This window comes from Melozone crissalis, unplaced genomic scaffold (assembly GCF_028551555.1).
Source record: "Melozone crissalis strain CALT ecotype California unplaced genomic scaffold, PUWL_Pcris_2 ptg000018l_1, whole genome shotgun sequence".
NCBI lineage: Eukaryota > Metazoa > Chordata > Aves > Passeriformes > Passerellidae > Melozone > Melozone crissalis.
The window spans coordinates 33,669,017-33,686,557 of NW_026535796.1; the positions used below are offsets into that span (position 1 = coordinate 33,669,017).

General features: G+C 49.9%; 3 protein-coding genes across 3 annotated transcripts in view; 1 reads left to right on the top strand and 2 right to left on the bottom strand.

Annotated features, from left to right (window-relative positions):
* Positions 1-6,347: 6,347 nt before the first annotated feature.
* ISCA2 (iron-sulfur cluster assembly 2) lies at positions 6,348-8,054 on the bottom strand. The gene is made up of 4 exons (XM_054276033.1): positions 7,969-8,054; positions 7,636-7,804; positions 7,383-7,498; positions 6,348-7,188 (listed from the first exon to the last, which is right to left on the bottom strand). Exons 1-4 carry the CDS (start codon positions 8,052-8,054, stop codon positions 7,014-7,016), a joined length of 546 nt encoding a protein of 181 aa, XP_054132008.1. The 3' UTR covers positions 6,348-7,013.
* A 4,324-nt stretch (positions 8,055-12,378) lies between these two features.
* On the top strand, positions 12,379-14,437 carry NPC2 (NPC intracellular cholesterol transporter 2). Its single transcript, XM_054276028.1, has 4 exons — positions 12,379-12,478; positions 12,559-12,666; positions 12,846-13,018; positions 13,648-14,437. Exons 1-4 carry the CDS (start codon positions 12,394-12,396, stop codon positions 13,732-13,734), a joined length of 453 nt encoding a protein of 150 aa, XP_054132003.1. The 5' UTR covers positions 12,379-12,393; the 3' UTR covers positions 13,735-14,437.
* Positions 14,438-15,136: 699 nt separating this feature from the next.
* Positions 15,137-17,541, bottom strand: part of LTBP2 (latent transforming growth factor beta binding protein 2) — a 71,150-nt gene continuing 68,745 nt past the window's right edge. Inside the window, exon 35 of the mRNA XM_054275182.1 lies at positions 15,137-15,934. Coding sequence (XP_054131157.1) covers positions 15,768-15,934 — 167 coding nt within the window. The 3' untranslated portion in view covers positions 15,137-15,767. The remainder of the gene's footprint in view (positions 15,935-17,541) is intronic.

Consider the following 17,541-nt stretch of genomic DNA (forward strand, 5'->3'; position numbering starts at 1 on the left):
AACAGGCAGTAATCTTGCTGAAATCCTGCAAGGTCAGCAATGTAGAAGACTCACTGGTCTTTGTTCTTCCCTTGATCAAACAGCACAAACACAGGCTGACTGTGACAGCTCTTTGTCATGTATGATCTGTTACAGAAAGGAAAACTGTGCTTGAGCAGTGCCTGTCTTAACTGGCAGACCTGTTGTGAAGATCACCTCTGTCTCCATGCTGACTTCTGAGTGCACAGAGCTCTATCACCTTCTGCTTCAGCATGTGGTAAAGACTAGTGGGGCAGATGTAGGAGAGCTCTACCACATCCTCTCCCCAGATAACTATTGCATCAGGCTAGAACTGTGCAAAACAAGCTTTTTCCCTCAGTAACCAAGATTAGACCATGAATATAGGAATTAGCTAAAGGTCAAGCCAGCTAGAACAAGAATAATGAAAGCGGGCTTAAGGAACAGCTGTGTGCAATTGCTCAAAGTACAGCAGATTTTGTCCTTTTCCTGACTCAGTGTCTGGGGGAGGCAGAAATTTTAGCAGTGGCCAAAAGCACTTCTGGGTAGTGGACTGTTAGATGCATCATAAGCATATACCTGTTTTCTTTGCCCTGTATCTCCTGAGTCACACACAAAACAGATAAGCATTGCCTTTCATCCCTTACTGTCTGATGGGTGCTGCCTCCTGCACAGTCAAAGCTGCCCCCCTTGCAAGAACATCCCTCACTCCTGAGGTTAATGTGATGTGCCCTGGTGCCTCCAGTCACAGCAGACAAAAGCTTCTTCTCCTTGGAGTCTTAGACCCTGTAATTAACCCTTGGCCCTTTGGAGCAAAAGAAGCTGGGACACTTTGACCTTTGGAACCTGTTGGAAAGTTCAATTAACTTCAAGGGCCTTTGCTAGGAACATTTGTTGAGGAAACAAAGAATTCAGAGAAGTGCTGAAACATTGTCATCAAATTGTTCTGAATGTATCTATTTTTAGAAGGTGAAGAAGAGAAGGAGCTGAATAGAATACCTTGGAGCCTTGGTGCATGGCATGGTGGCAGCAGTTATGGGTCTCTCTCAGCCCCAAGCCTCAGTCAGAGGAGGAAAGGGGGTGGTGATGATGGTGTTGGGTAGCATCTTTCTTTATTTTTTAAATTTTTTTAAGAGATGAAGTTCCATTTTCACCACCCCACCCCCATGGTCAGAAAATGAGACCCACAGATAGAGCTGAAGATAATGGCAGGTTGCCATGGAAATGTGCATTTAGTCTCACTGTTTCCATGGCAACTGAAAGACATACCATTCTGTTCCTCTGAAGGATGCCAAAGGTAAATGAGCACTGATTAAAACAGGGGCACAAACTTGGGTTCTAATCAACAACAAAGACTAGGACCATAAACTCTTATTGCTCAAGCAGGAGATATTAAGAGCCATACAAATTCTGGGAAGGCCAGTGGCAAGAAGCACTGCACACAAACTGCTCCCCATGGGCTGCAGAATCACAGCCTTGGTGTAATGGCCCATCTCACTGTCATGAACAGCTTCAGCTGACTCACATGGTATTTCTGTCCACAGCTGGATACTAAACCAACCCAAAGTTCATGATCTACTCAGCTGCTTCCTGGGCAGGTATCTGCACAGATCAAAGCCAGTTGCAGCCTAATCCTGGAAACCATGCAGAGCAAACATATTCCTTAGAACCCAGCAGGATCTGAACTGCACCATTAAGACTCTACCTAGCCTCTAATGGCATTTGGTTCGAGGATCCATCCTCTAAAAAAAAAAAAATGAACCAAAAGAAACAAAAAGAAGAAGATTTGAAAAGAGAAGAAAAAAAATAAAAAAAAGAAAAAAAAAGAGAAGAAAAAAGAAAAAAAAAGGAAAAGGAAAAAAAGGAAAAATAGATATAAGGAAAAAAAAAAAGAAAAAAAAGAAAAAAGACAAAGGAAAAAAAAAACACAAAAAAGAAGCCAATAAAGAGCTTCCCAAATAGAAGTCTGATACAATACAGGTGGCTGGACTGTATTCTAGCCAATGGTCTGTGTCCTTGAATGGTGGTTCTTTATCCAGGCTGGCTGATAGTTGTAGCAAACACACCATTACACAAGGCTATCCCTTCCTCTACTGCCAGTCTCTCTGGCAGATATGGCCCATTCCAGAGAAGCATGGTCAGAGCTTTGGCCGGTGTGCATGAAAACAGGCAAAGAAAAGGGACTATCAAAACACTGCACATGCTGTCATGATCTCTGCCAATGAGTTTGATGGTGGTGTTTGCTTGTGGAGGCAATGTTTGGTTCAGTCCTTAAGCATATATTGTAGCAGCTCATCAGGAAATACAGCACACTTGCTCTGAACTTTTGTTTGAACTCCCAAGAGCAATCCCATGGAAAGGGACTGGGGGGCCTGGTCAATGGCAAGTTGACCCTGAGCCAGCAGTGCCCTGGCAGCCAGGAGGGCCAGCCCTGCCCTGGGTGCATCAGGCACAGCAGCACCAGCCAGGCAAGGGAGGGGATTGTCCTGCTCTGCTCTGCTCTGGGGCAGCCTCACCTCCAGGGCTCGGGGCAGTTCTGGGTGCTACAATATAAGAAGGATACAAAGCTATTAGAGAGTGTCCAAAGGAGGGCAATGAAGATGGTGAGGGCCTTGAGAAGAAGCTGTATGAGGAGTGGCTGAGGTCACTGTTCAGCCTGGAGCAGACTGAGGGGAGACCTTACTGCAGTTACAACTTCCTTGTGAGGAGGAGTGGTAGACACTGATCTCCTTTGTGATCAGTGATAGGACCCAAGGAAATGGCATGAAGTTGTGTCAGGGGAGGTTTAGGTTAGATATTAGGAAGAGATTCTTCATCCAGAGGGTGACTGAGACTGGATTAGGCTCCATGGGGAAATGATTACAGGACCAAGCCTGCCAGAGTTCAAGAAGCATTTGGACAATGCTCTCAGGTACATGTGACTCTTGGGGCTATCCTGTGTGGGGCCAGGAGTAGGACTCAATGATCCTTGGGGGTCCCTTCCAACTCAGGACATCCTATAATACAATAAACTCCGCTGACCACTCAGTCCCAGCTTACAGCGTGAACAGTGGAACTGTTCACAGCATAAAAACTCAATTTTAAAAACTCTGATTTTTACTTGCAGCTGCCACCAGATGTTTGAAATGTTTGTAAGGTTGAAGGCAGTCTTAGTACAAAGCATGTGCCTCCCCAGCGTGGGAAACAGACAAGAGAAGCCTTCTTTCATGCATTTCTCCCTTCCCATTACTGCCTCCTCCACTGTTCAATGATTCCTCCCCCAGGTGCTGGATTCAGACAAGCCCTTAAAGTGGCAAGAAATGACACTACTGTGTGGGAGAAGCAGAAGTCCCAGTGGGTGTCATCCATAGGGTACTGGTTCCACAACCTTAGCTGTGCTCCTGACAGCTCTATACAGATGAATAATGACACAAGAGAAAGGTCTGACATTAGTGAAATTTTACAGATGAAAATCTGTGGGTGAGATGGACTGCTATTCCCTTAACACTCACCCTAGGTTGGCCATTGCTCCTATTGTAGCTAATCACCTCAAAATGCTCCTTGTAGTAAATGATACCACACAGGGGCCCACCAACACAAGCACAGCACACATGCATATCCCTAAACCACAAAAAAAAAGAGGATAACGAAGATCTCCTATTTCCCTACCACTGCCTGGCTTGAGGCTTTGAAATGGGACCTTCAGTAAAGACAGACAGACAGACAGATAGATACTAAATCTGAAGAACAGAGCCAGTCACAGGCTGAGAATATGCTGGTCATCTACTAACAAGTCTCTACAGAGCTCCCAGAAGCTCCCACCAAAGGGAAAATTTCTATTCCATCTTTTTCTACCTTCTTGTCAGTGACACTGAGGATTGTGCCCTTTTCCCTTGAAGTTTCATCTTAAGGTTTCCATAAATATCTTTGTTGATCATTCACTCCTTGTCAGGTGGGTGAACTGAGAGAATCCTCCTTCTTTATGTGGGAGCAGAGAAAGGTTTTCCACTGCAGTTTCTCATTTGGCATGAAGGCAGCACCTCCAGCTCCTTCAGCTTTTTCTCAGTGGTTCAGTACCAGGGCTCCCAACTATTCCCACACTGCAGATCTCCTGCAGACAGGCCTTGCCAGCCCCTCATGGTCCAGGCAGCATCAAATTCCCTGTCTAATCTTCTGTGTCCTTCTCTTGGCACCACAAATCTTGCCCCACAGGCTACAGTGTGGTGCCATCTTTGTCACCTATTCAGTGCACAAAACTTGGCAGGTTAGGCTTTTTCAGTAGGAACCAAGACCTAGCCTTTCTGCCTACACAGCCAAAATGCACCAAGATCACCTTTGTACCCCTGTGTCAACAAGAGCCCCTTTGCTGACTTCCCAACATTGACAGAAGTTCTGATGTACTGACACACTTCTAAAGAGGCAGGACAACTCTGGAGGTGACAGACAGCCATTTACATCCATTCCCTAATGGGAACTGGAAAACCAGTAGCTTTTGCCAATAGGTTACACCTTCTCCCAAGAAGCAGGTCTAGGAAGCCAAGGGCAACATGGTGTATGGGCTGGAATCTCTCTGCCTCCTAGCAGTTTCTCTGATCTAAAGACCACACTGCAGCAATACCAGCCTGCCTCCAAAACACACAGCTGCAAAGAAACTTTTGTTCTTGCTCAGGTCCTGCGTGGAGCAGATCCAGCCTCACACCAGAATGCCTGTGTCTGTCCAGTGCAGTGAGTCCCAAGGAGAAAGGGGTCCACCTAGTGCAGTCAGAGCAGTACTGCCAGAACCGCGGGCAGAGCACTCACTCACGCCAGCTGCACAGCAACGCTGCGGGTGACACGGGTGGGCAGCGAAGCCTGGTGCTCTGCTCTGCCCCTGGAGCGAGAGGCACAGCCTCTGCAAGGGGCAGCACCCACGTGGACAACACCTGCTCCACCTACTGCATCAGCACAGAGCAAGTGTAGGCACCTGGCTAGGCTGAACAGACACGGCACATTTACATTCAGCAAGAACAGCAATCCAAGATGAAGCCTGTGTGTTTACAGGGGCTGAAGGCTGGCTTTAGGCCAGGGAAGAAAAGCTTTGGTAGCTGCTGGCTTGCTACCTCTCCAGCACTACTGCTGCACTTTTATTTCCCATAAAAGATCTCAAGAGACTTGACCTAGGTCAGTCTGTGTGAAATGGATCAAGAATGGATCTTCCTGGTTCAGAAAGCAACTCCTCTGGCCTATTTGTAGCTATCCCAGCTGAAAGAAATTGAGTTTATCTAATGTATTCTACCTACACAAGCTTTAAGGTCTTACACTTTTCAAAGGCAGTTCTGGCTGATGCCACCTTCAAGATCTGGGAGCATAAAGACAGGGTTAAAATACCTTGAAGGGGTTTAGACAAATCTTTTAACCACATTCTTTTAGTCCCTTTTACAAAATGTGACAGCTGTCTCTGACACCAACATAACTAGGCAGATGTTGCCTACAGGAAATGGAAAGGGCTAAACTGCTCCACATCCTATCCATGTGCATCCCCATGTGACAAAGTTAGAGCAGATCATATATGAGCTCCTGTAACATCTGCGGATGAAACTGAAACTAGCTGGCTATCAGCTCTGAGCACTAGAAATAAACAGGCAAAACAGAGCTGAACATAGGCACTACTAAATAGTTTAAAAAGGCTTTGAGGAACCTTAATAAAAAATGGCTGTGGCATGGTCTAGAAAAGCTCATTGTTTGCCACAGGCAATTCCCTCGAGACCAAAGTCATGCAGTGCTCCCACACTCACGTGAAAGACTCGAGTCTTAAACAATTTGGTTATGATCAGATAAAACACAAAAGAGGGAACAAAAATAGCTTCCCCATCTCTCCTTTCATCCAGAAGCAGGTGAATCACTGACTTAAAAGACATCTAGTGGCAGATAAAAAACTATAGAAAATGACTAATTGAAAGAATGTTATTCTGGAAACTTCCAGACTTCCCATTCCATGGAGTCTTAGAAAGGAGTGGAGTTCCAGTCTTTCATTAAACCATGAATGTTAGACAGAGACTAAATGATAAACCAAGTTATGGAAAAGCTTCCCAGACAACTGTAAGTCAAAAGGACTTGTGAAGCCTTAGGCAGTACTCCTGCTCTCCTCTATCACCTAAACCTCCCTTCCTGCTGGCAAGAGCAGGCAGCAACCACACTGTGAAACCTGAGAGCCTGTACAACCTAAAATTTCAAGTCAGGCTTAAACAGCACTGAAGCATAGAGAGCTGTGTACTTTATATATATAAAAATCTTTATATATATATAAAGAGATATATATACAAATTCTTTATGTATATATATATATATATACAAAGATTTTTCTTCTTTTCATAGATAAAAGACACAAGATATTAATTCTTCTGACCTCAATGTTTTTGGTTTCACTTACTCTGAACAAGTAAAAACCATGATCCCAGGAACTTACAGCAAAGCCACCACAGGTTCCTGGGACCAAGAGAATCCTGTTCAGCAAGAAAAAAGAAAAGCATCTGGAAAAGCCCACTGTAAGCTGGGCAGTGGAGAGTCAGCAGTACATGTAAGAAAGACTCCAAGTCCCATTTGCTTGGAAGGTAAGGAATAAGCAACACTAGCCTGAAAGAACCCAGATTCCACCCACATGTAAATGCACAAGCAATACCAATCAACCTCACAGACTTTTTTTAGTAAGACCTTTCAATAAACACACACACACACATATATATACAGCCTTCTCTTGCAGAGACAGTTAAGTAGTTCCACAATCAGGACAGGGCTGGCCAGTCAGCACCACCTGGCCAGTGGTTCACAAGGTGCTGAAGATGCTCCTGTGTGCGTGCTCATGGTTACTGCATTGTTTCTGAAGGGAAGGCCAATAAGTCTTGGAGACAGGCTCGGTGCAAAACACACACACAGCTGCAGTATTCTGTAACAGCTGTGTCACAGGGTAAGGGAGATGAGAGGGAGCAGCAGAGAAAAGAACAAACATAAAGCCTCTGCCAAAAGTGTCTGCAAACAGTGTCCATCCATGGTAAGTCCAGTCAGATTTTGATAGAGAAGGAAGTTCCACATGAGCAACCCTTCTCTGCCTGGGGGTTGCTCACCACCTGGAAGGAGCTTCGGATCAGCTCTTGGCTGAAATCCACCATGGATCCTTTCACAAAGGCCAGGCTGTCCACATCCACAACCACACGGGCACCACCTTGTTCAAACACCCTGCAAAAAAAAGCAGCATATTGAACCACTAACTGTGCCAAAGACCTTACAGAAAAGCACAACCTCAGCATGCTCCTTATCTCACACAGGCTTCTTCCCTTCAATGCAAGACACTATCATCTCACACATACCCTTCCTGCCGTTTTTGCCAAGAACAGTAACACCTGACCACCAAAATGTCCCTTTGTCCTTGCCTGTCATCGGGATTGATAACTGTGTCCAAGGAAAACTTGTACTGGAAGCCAGAGCAGCCACCTCCTTCAACCTGCAGCCTGAGAAACTCTGATCCTTCTGCAATCTCCAGCAGCCTCTGCAGATAAATAAAAGGAAGAGGACTAAAAGGCCTGCTGAACAAACTAGTGAACACACAAACGCCTCCTCTGCGTGACGGCAGGGCAGGGAGGGTGGAAACCATCCCAGAGACACCAGGCCGCTCCGAGTCCCCACCTTCACGCAGCTCTCGCTGAGGAAGATCTGTCCTTCGCTGGGGCCGCTCTCCGTCGGGCCCGGCTCGGAGAAGGACGACGCCCAGCGCAGCAGGGAGCCAGCGGGGCGGGCAGGGCCGCCCGGGGGCCTCGGCAGCGCTCGGCCTGGGCACGGTGGAGCGGAGCAGCGGCTGCCTCGGGAAGAAGGGAGAGGGGGCGCCTCAGAGGGGTCCGCGCCGCCGGAGCAGGCGGCGGCGGGCCCGGCCCCTGCAGCCACCAACCCCTGCGGCGCAGCGGGGACGTTCTGTACCCCCGAGGGAGGGTCCGAGGGGCCGAGTGTCCAAGGGAACGGTACCTCGTCCGGCCGCCCAGCGCCAACATCCACCACCGCCGCAGCGCCGCCGGCGCCGCCATGCCGGCCCAGCCCCGCCCCGCCGCCATGGCGGAAGTGCGGCCGCGGCGGGCGGGAGCGGCCGCGCCCACGGCGGGGCGGCACCGGGGCGGCCGTGGCGGTGCCGGTGCCCGTGCCTGTGCCCGTGCCCCTGCGCGGACAATGCTTGGCGTCAGCTTCGGTGAACGCGTTACAGGTGCTCAAAGGCACGAAGCTGCTGTTCGCCTTTGGGGGTGTTTACAGCCATGAAGTAGTGAAGAGTAATAACATAAGCAGCGAGCGCTGTCTGTCCGCGCATGCTTGTCCCGGGATTAGCCGTAGGGTTATCCTGAGCAGAACCCAGAGAAGGATTAAGGTGCCGCTTCAGGGCAGTTGGGTAGGCTGAAGAGCAAACACGGGGATTTTAGGGTTTCTCCCTGATTCCGGCTTTTCTGCTTTGCTCTCCTTTATCAGCTGGAGGCCAGTCGTCCCCAGTTGGAGCGCTTGCCCGGCGCTCTCACACCCACACCGTCCCTCGCCTCCCACCGCAGCGAGGGCGGGAGGAGGCCCCGGCCCCGGAGAGCCCCCCCGACTCCGGGCAGGCCCCTGCAGCCACCCGGGGCTCGCTGCCCTCCCACGGTGGTTTCAGCTCCTCCTGATCGTTTGCCGTCTGACAGTGGCCTAGCCGGTCGATCACGAAGCGCTTGTGGTTAAAAGAATGTTTTATCTCTTTGTTCCTCATGTGCTTCTGGGGGAGGAATCCTGTTCCTCAGCCCTAGCCAGGCCCGTGGAGAGTCATACAGTGACTGTGTGAAAAACTGATGGAAGAAAACCTGTCATCCCAGCAGGAGGGGGTGATTTACCGTCAGAGGACTTCAGGACCTTGTCACAGTTAGCTTTCTCACCATCCTGCTCCAAGCAAAGTGATTCTTCTGTAACCACGGGGTTTTGCTTTTTGTTCCACCCTGAGCATGTAAATAAAGACTGGTTTGAGCTGTTTAATTTTGCCTACTCTTGGGTTAGCTCTGATGATGCCAGGGTAAAGCCAGGAAAGTACCACAGACAAGGTCCCAGCAGGAATCGTACTAATGCAGGCACTTGCAATAGTTGATGAATCCTCATCAGGAATATTGGAACACTGAATGTTTAAATAAAAACATATTGGGGTATTTCTCGACTATTATGAGTGTGGCGTCCCAAAAGCTGACAACTTTGGAGGAGGGAATGAAAACCTCGTTGGAGAAAAGACTCAGAGGGATCATGCCTGATTTCTTTCTCTATTGCATTAGCTTTCATTCTCACTCCTGTTGGGTATATTAGATTGATCTTGCTGCATTTCTCCATGTTGTGGCTGTATTCACTGTGAACACCTTTTGGAGAATGGATGTAACCCCAAAAAACAGACACTTTGGAGCTGCCTTCATTTTTACTGTGTTAACGTGACAGAAATGTGGTGTGCAGCTTCAAGGGTCTTTGGGACATTGCTGAAATGATTACTGCAGACTGAAAGAATGAGGAAAAGGGCAACTATCATCACTCACAGTTAATATAATTAATGATCTGCTGTGCTGAGAGACTCATGGTCTGGGGACAACTTTTTGGTGTGACAAGGGGAGGTGGGGGTAACTCAGGAGAACAGCTATTCCCTTGCATCTCATCACTGGCCATTTTTCCTTCAATCAGCTATGTGGTACAGGGATGGTTAGTCACTTTTTTTTTTCATGGAGTTACAATCTAGTTTTTCTTCCTTCCTGGATTCTTATAATTTTTTGGTCATATTGTTTCTGATAGGTAGACACAATCTGTTTTTAAGTTTGTGTTTTGATTTTCTGTTCTTATTCTGGTTTGTGGTGTCCTGGTTTGGGTAGTTCCTTTAGCTCTCTTTAAGCGCACTCTATTGAAAAGATTTATCTGAAAGTTGAATTTTCTAGCTATTTTGCTCATTTCTCCTCTGCAATATGATGCTAAAATCATTTTTTATCTATTCTGAAGGGAAACGAAATTTTTTTCAGTGCTTCAGAAACTGGTGATAATAAAACCTCAGGCATGGTGTTGAATACAAGAGTGGATGTGATGAATTTAAATGTGAGTTCTGACGATCTGTAGCAAAAGGAACATGTTCTGGCTGAAAGAAGAGTTAAATTGATTAGTGTCTGTATGTGGATTTTCTTGAGAACCTGTCTGCTGTGTTCACTGCCACTGTGGAGCCTGCAAGCACATTTGTTTACTGAGCTGCAAGTGCTGTGCTGTTGGAGGGATTTGGATTAATCAGGTGTAGATGGCTGATGAAGTGGAACTTCAGGCTTTATCCTCGTGTAATAGAGTTGAGTTGGTTGAACTACAAAAATTAACAAGTCCATTTTCAGTCTTACTGGAGAGAAGTTGTCTGCAAGCTTTCTTAGCCTTTTCCACTGGTGTTTCTGCAGTGCAGCATAAGCTCCCTGTGATGTTGGTAATCTGAAAGGACCTCCATCTGCAAAATAATGAGATCCGCCTGAAGTTGATTTGAATCTTTCTTAAGCAGTTTTTGGCTCCAAGGGAACCTGGAGGCTTATGCCTGTTATCAGATGTCACAGGGGGCATGTGCCTAAAAGCAAAGTCTGTTTGGCCCAAGATGCTTATGCTGCCCTGGGGAATTTAAGCTTTAGTAATGTTATTGCAAAACTGACACCATAGTAATGTATGCTATCAGCTAAAAACCTTGGGCAGAAGGTTTCTGCTTCTTTCCTCTGTAAAGGCCTTGGCTGTAGATTTACAGACATACACTTATTAGGCTTTTCACTACTCCATTTTGGGGTGCAGGGAGGGCAGCATTTTCTGTGAAAATGTTAAGCTGGATCCTAGATGCAATGATTTTTATTTCAAAGCCTTTGAAATATGTGTTAACTTGTATATACATAGTCACTGCCATTGTGTAAAGGCATCTGTGAAGCAAAGATACCTGGTGAGTTGTTTCACAGGGAGGCATCCTGATTTAATGGACTGTGGAATTTGCTCCCAAGCAAATTCCAAGCACTGCTTATCCTGTGAATGTGTGACGGCACTTTATGGTGTTGCTCTGAGTTGACAGCAGTTCTGTTACCAGCAGTCAGATAGGCAACTTTCTTTATCATCTGTAAGACTTGAAGGATGTGGATAAGGGAAGCCTTTTGAAGGGCATGCTTTCCATGTGCAAGGAAAATCCTTTATCTGGGTCAGTTATAAAGTGTACTAGGTAGTGTTAAATACATGGCTTAGTCTCAGCAGGGGTTTTTTGAGGGTGGTGTTTTGTTTTTTGGGGGTTTTTATTTGTTTGTTTGTTTAGTTTGGTTTGTTGTTTGTTGTTTTTTTTTCAATAGAGCTTTGGTAAGTATCCTGCTATGCATGTGTCTTGAAACTGAATGCTTAGTTGACGTCTAAAAAAACACCCATTAAAAAGCCCCACAGCCCTTTCTGATGTGACACCCTTTGCAGAGGGCCTGAGCAAAGCGTGGGGTGCCACCTCTGAGTCACTGGGCTGTGCAGCTGCAGCTGAGCAGGCAGACACCTCACTGGGACAAAGGTCTGAAGGGGGACGCTGTGTCAGCTCTGCCACGTTCCTACCAAATCAGCACTCACGTGCCTCTCTACTGTGTTCTGACATGATCCCAAAAAGGCTAAAATTTGCTGCCATGTGAAATTGGCGAAAAGTTGTAAACGTCAGTTTGGGTCAAATGCTTTCTGAAGCGTCATCTGGTTTGCCTTGGCATCCCCAGCACAAAGCAGGGTGTCTCTAGCAATTCACGAGTTTGAGAACCAGAACTGGCGTGTGTGTGCTCTGTGAAAGGCGGCAGACACGCCAGGTACTCAGCAGATGTAACTCTTGGCACTCGTGCTGCGCAAACAGCTTTCAACATGCAGAACAGGAGGTATGGGATATGTACGAACAAGGCCACGGACGAGTCTACCACAGCAGCTTTGTGGGCGTTGTTTTATCCCCTTTCAGCGGGGGCAGCAAAAGAGCTTCCCGGCCCATGACACTGTATCTGAGCCTGTCCTCCGGCTGCTGCCTTTGACACTGACGGTCCCAGGACAGCCCGGGAGTGGGCATGGCCAGTGGCAGCGCTTTTGGAGACGGTGTCAGTCCGTCTGTCCAAGGGCTGTAGTTCCAGCACACCACCACCACTCCCGGGCTGTCCTGTCGTCCCCTGTCACGACGGGGGCTGTCGTGAGGCTCTCCCACCGCCCTTTTCGCGGCTGCAGCCTTGCCCTCGGCCACGGGGGCGGGCGGTTCCTCCCCCCGGCCCTCCCGGGGACCGCTCGGTGGCTCCGGCCCGGCCCCGGGGCGGGGCCCGCCCAAGCTGACCGGCGGGCGGGGCCGCCGCACTCATGTGACACCGCGGAGCCGCCGCCGCCGCCGCCGTGCCCGCCGCCGTGCCCGCCGCCGCCGCCATGGTGCCCTCTCCGCTCGCCCTGCTCCTGGCGCTGGGCGCCGCCGCCACCGCCCTGGCCGAGCCCCTCCGCTTCGTTGACTGCGGTGAGTGGCTCCGGCCCGCGGGGCAGCGGGAGGAGAGCAGCAGGCGGAGACGGCCCGGTAATCCCGGCTCTTCCTTGCAGGTTCCATAGACGGCAGCATCCAGGAGGTGAACGTGAGCCCCTGCCCCACTCAGCCTTGCCTGCTCCACAAGGGGACATCTTACAGCATCAACGTCACCTTCGCCAGCAGTAAGGAGCACATCCCCAGCGGGAGTGGGCAGGGGCAGGTGATCCCTTCTGCTGGGAGGGGAGAAGGGCGGCTGGAGAGGGATCTGGGTGGAGGGAGAGTGTCCCTTAGTTGTGTTCTTGCAGCCTCTGGGGTGTGTGAAGGGCACGTGTGGTATATGTGTGTTCTCCGTGTTTTGCAGAGATCGAGAGCCAGGGCAGTAAAGCAAGGGTGTATGGGGAGATGCTGCACGTGGACATACCCTTCCCTATTCCTGAGCCTGATGGATGCAAGTCTGGGATCCAGTGCCCCATTCAGAAGGGCCATTCCTACAGCTACCTGAATAAACTGCCTGTGAAGAGCGAGTACCCCAGTGTAAGTATGCAGGCAGCTGGTCAGCTTCTCAGCTACCACCTATACTGGAGTAGTCTCACCACCTGCCTTTAAGGGAAGACACCTGTTCTGTTCTGGTGAGACAGAGTAGACTCCATACGCAGCCTGGTGTTCTTTTTGCTGTATGACCCTAGTTTCAAGTTCCCACTTTGGGATAGGCCCAGCAAAGGAAGCAGCCCAGCTCCAGCTGAGAAGTGGCTTCAGCTGCTCCAGTATCTTCCTGCTCTGTGCTTCCTGCACCATGCTTCCCACCAGAGCCTGCTGCCTGCAGCTGAATGTTCCCAGACTGGGTGCACTTGACTCTGGCGTGCAGTTCAGCTAGGGATGCTGCAGGGTGCTTCCACTCTACTTTTGCAGGGAGTGGGAATTCAAGTGTGTGGAGGTCTCCTGTGTCGTGTAACTGGGTGCACTCCAACCACAGATGGTGCTCCAGGAATCAGTGCATGAGCGTGGCCCACCTACTGCACACAAGGGCAAGGCCCCAGCTCTGTCCTCTTTGTGCAGAGCTCCCAGGACCTCTTTGTTCCACACAAGTGATAACTTTTCTCCTGATGCCCTTGCCTTAAGATTTCCTGAATGTTCTTATTTCCCTCTAATTCTCTCTCTTTCAGATTAAACTGATTGTGAAGTGGGAGCTGGTAGATGACCAGGACCAGATGTTGTTCTGCTGGAAGATACCAGTGCAGATTACCAGCTGAGGAGCTCTGCCATTAGTAGGGTTTGGGGAGGGGAAAACTGGAAACAACACAGGCCAAATTCTTTTATATAATAAACATTTCTTACTGCTTCCTTCAGAGCTCTGCAGCCTCTGAGCAGCCAGCACTGTGTTCCTTGCAAGATCAGCCGCTGGCAGAGTGCTCTTACTGTGTTTAGGTGACACCCCTGGGGTGTTTTCCTAGCAGCTCAAAGGGCAGCAGTGTCTGCTGCAGGAGTGACTGAGCATCATCCTCCAGCCGCTCTGCGGAGGCAGGCGCTTTATCTGTTAGACATGGAGCTGTCTGTCCTCACAAAGGAATTTCTCAGTGATGAACCTGGCTATTGTCTGAGCTACCTGATAACCCTTCAGTGCCTCTTCTAGAATGCCAGCTGCATCCACCTTCCTGTGTTTCTCCTGCTCTGTTGTGATTGGGATGCCCCCAGGACCTGCATTTGCTATCCATGCAGTGAAGCAGAGGGAGGGAGAGGAGTCTTTCCCTGAGCTGACAGCCTGCTATGTCCTGGGCTTCTGCTCAAGCCAGCAGGACTCTAGCTGGGAAAACTTCTGTTTTGTGGATGCGAAGCCAAATGGTGTTCAATGTCTCTGCAGGGATGATTCTTTCTCTAACCAATGTTTTGCACTACTACTAACTTGGAGCTGCTGTGAGCTCCTGAATCTCTTTTTATAACTTTCCTTTTAATAAAGGCTAGACAAAATCTGCTTGTGTTGTATTCTGTGAGTGAAGAGGATCAGGAGGAAAAGCGGGTGTCTGGGCATCTTCTAGTTGGGATTCAGCTGGTCTTCTTAGCTGAAGGCATGAATAAAGGTGGTATGCTGGCCTAAGTGTGGGTAACCTGGAAGCAGCCAAGCATCTCTGTTGCTGGTATCCAGCTGGCAATGTCTGGCTGTGCTCCTGCTTTGCTATTCCTATGCAGGCTTGAAATTGTGCAAAGGCTCCCTGAAGAGGTGGTGGCATAGAACATAGCCTTGCTTGCTGCAGCATAGGTAAAGGTCTTCATACTGAGGGCTCCAGGGCTGGAAAAACAACTGCCAGAGAGCCCTTACCAACTGCAGTAAGCTATACTTTCTCACGTGGGAGCTGCTGCTTCCTTGTGTGAGAACAAGGCAGGGTGTGAACAGCTACAACTTCCGTGCTGTCTGCAGGGACTGGTGTTGGCTCCTGGTGCTGGGCTGGGGATTTGGCCTGGCAAAGCTCCCTACTCCAGTTTGGGAGCAGGAGGAGGCCATGTGCCCGCTGAGAGGGCCAAGAATTGGCTTACAAGTGGGATGGCTGTGCCCTTGGCAGAGGCAAGACAAGCATAGTTCTGACAAGCCCCAGTGTCTTGAGCCACAGGGGCCCAAAATAAATGTTTTATTTAACAACATGAGAGAAGTTTCCAGCAGACTCAGTTAAAAAAAATAACCACCAACAACTTTACAGAAAGGAAGCTGGACCTGCTTCCCCTCCCCCTGCCCAGCTAGCATGGGGCACAAAGTACAGGGCTAAAGGCCACAGGGAGAGCTGCCCCTGGGGCCCCTCAGGCCTCTTTCCCATGCCCCAAGGTTAGGCAGCAGCTCTAGAAAGCTGGGGTAGAACCCCCATCTTAAGCTCTGGCCTGGACGCTTCACAAGGAGTGGGGCCAGCACCTGCGGTGTGGGTAAGGCTTGTCACTAGGTCAGTGCAGCAGTGGCAGGGAGGTGAACCCCCTTTCTTGCAGGGTGAGGGGGACAGGCAGGGGCTGTGTGGCAAGGGAAGGTGTCCTGTGAGCCTCCATGACACCGGGCAATGTGACAGGTGCTGAGGGCTGGGGTGGGCTCTGCTGCAGGAAGAGCAGGGGCTGGCAGGGCCAAGAGGGGTGCAGAGGCTGGGAGCTCAGCCCTGACCTATAGAGAGAGGTGGTGGGGAAGCTGTGCACTTCGAAGGCGAAGGAACAAAGAGCCTCGAAGCACCCACAGCCGTGGGAGGCCTTTCTGTGTGCTCCCAGGTCCCAGAGCCATGTGCAGGGGAGCAGCCTCACCCCTGCTCTCCTAGAGCTACGCAGCTGCTGGGTTCTGGGCTGTCTGGGGCACGCAGTGGTGTGACCGGGCCAGGGCCACGTAGCCCGGCAGGCACCGGCAGCGGTAGGAGCCCTCTGTGTTCTCGCAGGTGCCACCTCGGCACAGGGGCTCAGGGTTGCCCACTTCCTCACACTCGTTGATATCTGCAAGGATAAGGATTGGGCTGAGCTGGTGGCACAGTGAGTAGTCCCAGCCCACAGCCACCTCCTTGTGCCCCTGCCGTCCCCGCTAGCCCTCCCACACACGTTCTGTCTGCCCTGTCTCCCAACCAGTACCTTCAGGATGTCCACAGTGACCCCAGCAGCCTCCCATGCCCTCAGCATATCTGCAGAGCATCTGCAGTATCCAAGGTTGGCATCCCCAGTGTCCTTCAGCACAGTACTGAACCCTGCCCCATGTACACCAGACAAGAGCCCCTCCATGCTCTGCAGCTGGTGACACCCCCGGCTAGCAGCTTTAGGCTAACAAGTTATAATAGCCTAAGATCTGGGGAAAAGGCCACTTCTAGCCTTGGAAAATGTTCTTTTCTGATCCAACAAGGTCAACCAGGCAAATGATGGTGGCCCTGAGAAGCCAGTTATCACCTCCAGGACCAAAACACAGAGGGACTTCGTGCTGCACAAACAACAGCTTATTTCATTAACCTGAAAACTGTGCCAAAGGGCTCAGTTGTCAGCTTGTCAGGCTGGAGTGTGCACGTGAGCCCTACAGCAGCCGCCCTCCTGTGACAGGTCTGCTCTGCTACTTGTACTCACCCAAACACTCTGCCTGAGATACACCCACTTGTGGTGAGGCCATGAGCAGGACAGAGCACCCATGTACAACCCCAGAACCATTGTTTACACCCACAGGTGCAAACAGAGCCCAAATCCTCACCTACCAAGGCAGGCCCAACCCCTCTGACCACAAACTCCAGACTCAACCCCCACTGATCAGCAGGGAGTGGGGAGCAGCTGATGGGTTCAGCTGGCCACCCAAGGGAGAAAGAAGGCCCCAGCAGTAGCCAATGGACCCTGGGAGGACCAAAGTGCTCTGCCACCCCAGGGACCTTGGATTATCTCTAGCATAGGTGGAGGGGGCCATCTGACAAAGAAAGAGAAGTGCAACCCCAGGGAGAGATGCTGGAAGCAAAATTTTAAGGGAGGTAAGAAAAAGCACAGCAGTCACAGGAGGAAGATGGAGAGGGGAAACATGAGAAGAGAGAGCTTGAGGAACAAGGCAGACTTCACACACAGCCAAACCAATTGCTGAACTGACACTGTGGACTCACACTAAACCTCAGGATCAGACATTGCCATGAACAGGATGGCTTGCTGGGAAGCCCAAGGAGAAGTCAGGCACATCAAGGGAGGGAGATGTGCTTTGCAGCCTCAGAAGCAAGGGAAAGTAAAAGCTGAAAGAGCAGACAGGCTGCAGTCTGGCCACCAAATTGAGAGGAGAAATGAAACAAGGACACTTTAGCCCAGAGAGACCCAAAAGCAACAGCGTAGTGTTGCTAACAGTCTGCACCAAGTCCTGCAGTTTGCCCACATGGGCAGGGGTGGGGACACAACACAGCCCACTTTCAGGGCATGGCTAAGCTGCTGCCATAGGGAAGTGAGAGGGGAAGTGCTGCAGCAGCTGCAGGAATATTCTAAAGGCCTGAAGTCAGCAAGGTAAAAACATGGTGATGACTAAGAATCAAGCAAGAGAAGTGAAAGGAAAAAACCAGGTTGCAGTGTAAAATGAGGGCTAGTTAGTTCAGGATAGA

Coding starts and splice junctions, on each gene's coding strand:
- ISCA2 (XM_054276033.1), bottom strand. CDS start 8,054: ATGGCGGCGGGGCGGGGCTGGGCCGGCATGGCGGCGCCGGCGGCGCTG. Junction 7,805..7,968: donor GCGCTGGGCGGCCGGACGAG/GTACCGTTCCCT, acceptor TTCCCGAGGCAG/CCGCTGCTCCGCTCCACCGT. Junction 7,499..7,635: donor TCAGCGAGAGCTGCGTGAAG/GTGGGGACTCGG, acceptor ATTTATCTGCAG/AGGCTGCTGGAGATTGCAGA.
- NPC2 (XM_054276028.1), top strand. CDS start 12,394: ATGGTGCCCTCTCCGCTCGCCCTGCTCCTGGCGCTGGGCGCCGCCGCC. Junction 12,667..12,845: donor CAACGTCACCTTCGCCAGCA/GTAAGGAGCACA, acceptor CGTGTTTTGCAG/AGATCGAGAGCCAGGGCAGT. Junction 13,019..13,647: donor TGAAGAGCGAGTACCCCAGT/GTAAGTATGCAG, acceptor TCTCTCTTTCAG/ATTAAACTGATTGTGAAGTG.